This window comes from Diabrotica undecimpunctata, chromosome 9 (genome assembly GCF_040954645.1).
Source record: "Diabrotica undecimpunctata isolate CICGRU chromosome 9, icDiaUnde3, whole genome shotgun sequence".
In the NCBI taxonomy this organism is placed as follows: Eukaryota; Metazoa; Arthropoda; class Insecta; order Coleoptera; family Chrysomelidae; genus Diabrotica; species Diabrotica undecimpunctata.
Genome location: NC_092811.1, coordinates 53,385,125 through 53,390,783, shown reverse-complemented (window position 1 = coordinate 53,390,783; position 5,659 = coordinate 53,385,125). Strand labels below are relative to the sequence as shown.

Here is a 5,659-nt window from a genome sequence, read left to right as displayed (position 1 = left end):
CAGGATGGCTTGTCCGTCCTACCGAGCCCTTGTATACGGCAGGGGTAGAGAAGGGAACTCCTAAAACACGCCAAAAAATATAAAATAGACTTTTTGGAAAACGAAGGTGGGCCCATATACAGCCCACCTAGGTGTTAGTTTATATCTACAAAATTTATTTTATTTATGTTAATTACTCCAATTCTACCGAACTATTTTTATTTATTAAATTTTTTTATTTATACACATTTTATCCATATACCGTATTTATTTATTTTATTTATATGAACTTATTTATTTATTTTAGTTTTGATGGTTTTTAACGTTCTCAAAAGACGTGAATCCGATGCAGAAATGACCTCTGGGAACTGAAGCAAAGTGGCCCTCAAAGATCAACCTGGTATACGGATATTGCAGGTTGTGGACAGAGCCCGCCGAGCGCACGATCTTGTCCACTAACCAGTTATTACCTGTCACAGAAGTCGACCTTTACTCTCCCACTCTATTTCAATTCTAAGTAGGTAGTAGGTACATCTTTTGTATTCATTATTCAGTACTGTTTCGATAATCGGTTGGTTTAGTATCGTTTTCTATAGCATCAAGCTCAATCGTCAAAGTTTAGTGTTGCGACAAATTTTGTGTGAATTCAGTTACTATAATTAGATTACAACTATGGCATTACTCCGGAGTGATGTAATTTGTCCAATATTTGGTTCTGGTAGTGAGCTTCCTAAAAATGTGTTACCTAAGTATAAAGATATGATGAAGCTGTTTATATTCGTATCTCAAAGCTATAAAAAACAGTATAACAACTGTGTGCTGAAAACCAGTGAAATTGTGACGGAAAGAGTAGAGGAGATGTGGCGCAGAGCTTCAATACCCATCGTAGAACACAAAACAATATTAGCCAGAGTTATAGCTTACCACGATAAGTATAGAACATTATTGAAACCATATAAAGGCAGGAAGGACGAAGTTGGTTACAAAGAGAAGCTGTTTAAGTTTGGTGAGGATAGCAAGAAATTGTTTGATATTGCTACTTGCAAATGTTTAGAGTTCACAGATTGCAGCTGTCCTAGAAACCGAAAAATTCCAATACCAGAACGAAATTTCTTAATCGACCAACGAACTGGCCGTAAAATGATTATTGGTAGTTTAGATCGTGATAAAACGTTAATACACGAAGATGGTCGTAGAAGAGTGATTCAGGAGGAGCATAGTACCATATTGAAAGAACCGGACTCTGAATACCTAGGCCATATTTCTTTTAAAACTGGTAACGCCAAAACTATTTGCAACTCTATTCTGACATTCCTTTCCTCCAAGTCCATCGATGCAAATCAAATAATGGCTATTGGTTGAGATGGGACTGCCGTGAACACAGGAATCAAAGGTGGAGTTATTCGTTTATTGGAAATCAAGTTTCAACGTCCCCTCCAATGGCTCGTATGCCAACTACACGCTAATGAACTGCCATTGCGTCACCTTTTTCAACATTTAGATGGCACTACAAGTGGACCAAAAGGTATCACAGGTCCCATTGGCAAGGCAGTTACTAACTGTGAAGTGTTAACAGTTGTTCAGTTTGATGCAATTAAATGTGCGTTACCCGATATTACCAAATCGACACAAGAATTAAGCATCGATCAACTGTATCTACTACAAATATGTCAGTATATCAATAGTGGACATTGTGATGAAAACTTTGCGAAAAAAAAATCCTGGTAAACTAGTTCACTCTAGATGGTTGACAATGGCGAACCGGATATTGAGATAATGGGCCCTGTGATGTATCAAAAACGTTATAAATAACGTGCACGTTAACCTCCATTTACGTTAAATTCTAAAAATTGATGTGATGTATCACAGTTAACGTTTCTCAAAAACGTTATCTGGTAACGTTTTACGTTATCTTGCTAACATAACAGGTTCAATTTAACGAGACGATTTAACCTCATGCTATTTGTAGATAGGGATAACGTGTAGTTAATAACAATATAAAATGAATAATTTAGTCCAGAATTTTGGCCGGATTCTAAACGATGAGTTGTTAGAAGAATTAGATGATGCTATTAGAAGGTTTGTTAAAGTTATTTTTAGTTATAGTATATTATTTATTTAGGTTATGTTATTTGTAAACAAAACTATTTTATTTGTAGGGATGAAGAAAACATTCAGAGAAGAGTTTTGCGGGATTTGGTAAATCCTTTTGAATTAGTGGAAGCCGCATTTCAAAAGATGTTTAGGTTATCGAGGGAATTGTCTTGGCATTTGGTCGAAAGTCTACGGCCCCATCTAAGACAAGTGCAAAGATCAAATGCTTTAGCACATGAAACCAAGGTATGTTGTTTATATTAAGAATTGAGTGAATATATTCCAATATATTATATTTTGTAGGTGCTAAGTGCTCTTGCATTTTTTGCAACAGGGTCCTACCAGCGCAGTGTGGCACAAAGTGTTTTTTTACCATGGAAAGGTCCACTTTTAGTAAAGTATTAACAGAAGTAACTGATGCGATGGTAGAACATCTGTTGCCAAGATATGTTAAATTCCCTGACACCCCTGCAGAATGCCAAGCAGTAAAAGAAAGGTAAAACATATGTAAGTAATATATATATATATATATATATATATATATATATATATATATATATATATATATATATGTATATATATATATATGTATATATATATATACATATATATATATATACATATATATATATATATATATATACATATATATATATATTATAAGAAATACAGGATATTAGTGACTGTCAATATTCACAAAAAACAAGCGTCTTGGAGGTGGAGTCAGAAAGTTTGCTAGGATATAAACAAAACGCTCTTTTGAGTTTGTTTTGCCTAGCTTTTGGGATTATTTAATCCCATTGTCAAGATGCTGTAATGTAAACACAATTGTAAATATTTTACAAAAATTACATTATATTAATATACAATATACTTACAACGTGTGAGATTATATAAAATAGACACAGAATTAGCAATATTTAAAATTGTGGTTTACATTACAGAGTCTTGACGAAGAGATTAAACAATCCCAAAAGCTAGACAAAGTCAAAAGAGTGTTTCTTTGATATCCTGGCGAACTTTCTGACTGCAACTCCAAGAAACTTGCTTTTTGTATATATATATATATATATATATATATATATATATATATATATATATATATATATATATAATCATGTATTTCATCATATAAGTATATTTAATTAACTTTTTAGATTCTATGAAAAGTTTAATTTTCCTGGAGTCATTGGTGCAATAGATTGTACCCATATTGCTATAGTTGCACCAAATACAAATGATCCTGTAAGACCAGGTCTGGCGTACTATAATAGGAAAGGTTCATCATCCAGCCTCAAGAGTCCACTGCTGAACATAGGCCTCTTCCTCATGTTTCCAACCCCGTCTATCTTGCGCCGCTCTCATCCAGTTTTTATTGAGTCTTCTTAAATCGTCAATCCATCTTGTAGGTGGTAGACCGACGCTTCTCTTGTCTTCCCTTGGCCTCCATTCCAATAACCTCTTTGTCCATCGCCTATCTGTCATTCTGGCTATGTGTCCTGCCCATCTCCATTTTAGTCTGGCTATCTTCTCGATTATGTCAGTCACTCCGGTTCTTCTCCTGATGTCTTCGTTGGTTATTCTGTCTCGCAGAGTTATTCCTAACATGGACCGCTCCATTCTTCTCTGCGTGACTCTCAGTTTGGTAGCTGCTGCTTTTGTTAAGGTAAGTGTTTCTGCTCCGTACATCAAGACTGGGAGGACGCACTGATCAAATACCTTTCTCTTTAGGCATGTGGGCAGCTCACTTTTAAAAGTTTCTCTCAGTTTTCCAAATGCTGCCCACCCAAGGCCGATTCTTCTCTTCAGTTCATGAGTCTGGTTATCCCTGCCAATCATAATTTCATGTCCCAGGTATTTATATCTATCTACGAGTTCTATTTCTTTCCCACCAATATTGATGTTCTGGTTGGGTACCAAATTGGTCATGATTTTTGTTTTCGAGATATTTATATTTAAACCTACACTTTTTGTAGCTACAACGAGTTACTGTACCATCTCATAGGAAAGGTTATTACAGTATAAACATTCAAATGGTAATTAATACATTGTATGTATTATAATATATATATATATATATATATATATATATATATATATATATATATATATACATATATATATATATATATATATATATATATATATATATATATATATATATATATATATTAATAAGATCCCCAAATTTTAGATAAAATTAAAATTAGAAAGACCATTAAAAAAATCGAGAACACCCTGTATATAGAAATATTTTAGTTGTACATGAGTGGTTTCCGAATAAGTGAATAAGTGATTTGGACAGTTTTCTCCGATAAAAAAGACAATACGGTTTGGACATGAGCAGTTAGATTTAGTACACAACTATTTGAAATTTGCAGTTATAATAGATTAGAAAGTAATAAGTAAGGATTATTGGTTATTGAGTTTTCTTCTTTATAAAAGTTAAAAAAAAAAATTCAAAGTGTTTTAACGTCAGGTAATTTTTGGAAAAACAAAAAAATTTTCATGGACTAAGAATCCGATGATGCGTTGGATGACAGGAGGACTGTCAAATGAACTGTCAAACTAGAATGCGAATTGAGAGATGCTCCTAAAAAAATTATTAATTTTTGGTGGTTTTCTGATATTATAGAAAAGATATTCTAATTTAGAATTTATAAGAAGTAGTGTTTAGTGTTTTGTGTGGAAAATTAAGCAGCCATTGTGGTAAGCAGAGACGAATGCCAGTAGAAATAGGGGCATTACTGTAAGTACACACAGATATATTTTCGTTGTGTCTGAGAGGAAGCAGTTTGTTAATCTTGGAGTTTGGAGATTGTGGTAAAGACATCACGACATTTTCACATACTGTTTGTCTTTTTCTTTTATTATCAAAAGAAACAGTAGGCGGAATAGCGAGCAGGGAAATTGATAGGATCCGGGAAGTAAATTGCGATCTGGTCAGGGCACAATCCAAGCAAAGGAACCAATAATTCTTTCTAAAATTTTTATATTAAGAGATATTTGATTTAGAAATATGTGTAGTTAAATTTTATTGATTATTAAGGGATGTGTGATTTGATGGATGATTGATAATATTTTTTTTATTCTATTTATAGTGTATGGTGTAAGATTTATCCTCAACGGAATTTTCAATTAATTTGATATATTTTAAAATAAAGGACAATTGTTATAATATCAGAATTGATTGTCTAGTATTTCTTTTTTTCTTTTTGTTGATCTTTCTTAAATGGAACTAGCAAAAGATACTTTGAAGCCACGTTTTAAAAAATAAAAAAAAAAAAAAAAAAAAAAAAAATATATATATATATACACTCTGGGCCAAAATTAACCGGCCACCTTAAAAATGGGTAATTTTTGATATCTTATATCTCCTAAACCTGTTGTCCGATTTAAGTGATTTTTTTAATATGTTATAGCCTTATTCCTTGACAATATCTTTATGATAATATGGTTGCTAAACAGGTAAATTTTCATTGTATACCGGGTGTACGAATTAAACTGTGTATTTTTCTTAAAGTTTGCATCACCCTGTGGAATATTTTAGCATTTATAAAATATTGAAATTAAAACCTAACTATAG

The 5,659-nt window shown here is 32.6% G+C and overlaps 1 protein-coding gene across 1 annotated transcript; it reads left to right on the top strand.

Moving 5' to 3' along the window:
- The first annotated feature begins 651 nt into the window (after nucleotides 1-651).
- On the top strand, nucleotides 652-1,341 carry LOC140450755 (uncharacterized). The gene has a single exon (XM_072544425.1). It carries the CDS (start codon nucleotides 652-654, stop codon nucleotides 1,339-1,341), a length of 690 nt encoding a protein of 229 aa, XP_072400526.1.
- The last annotated feature ends 4,318 nt before the right edge of the window (nucleotides 1,342-5,659 follow it).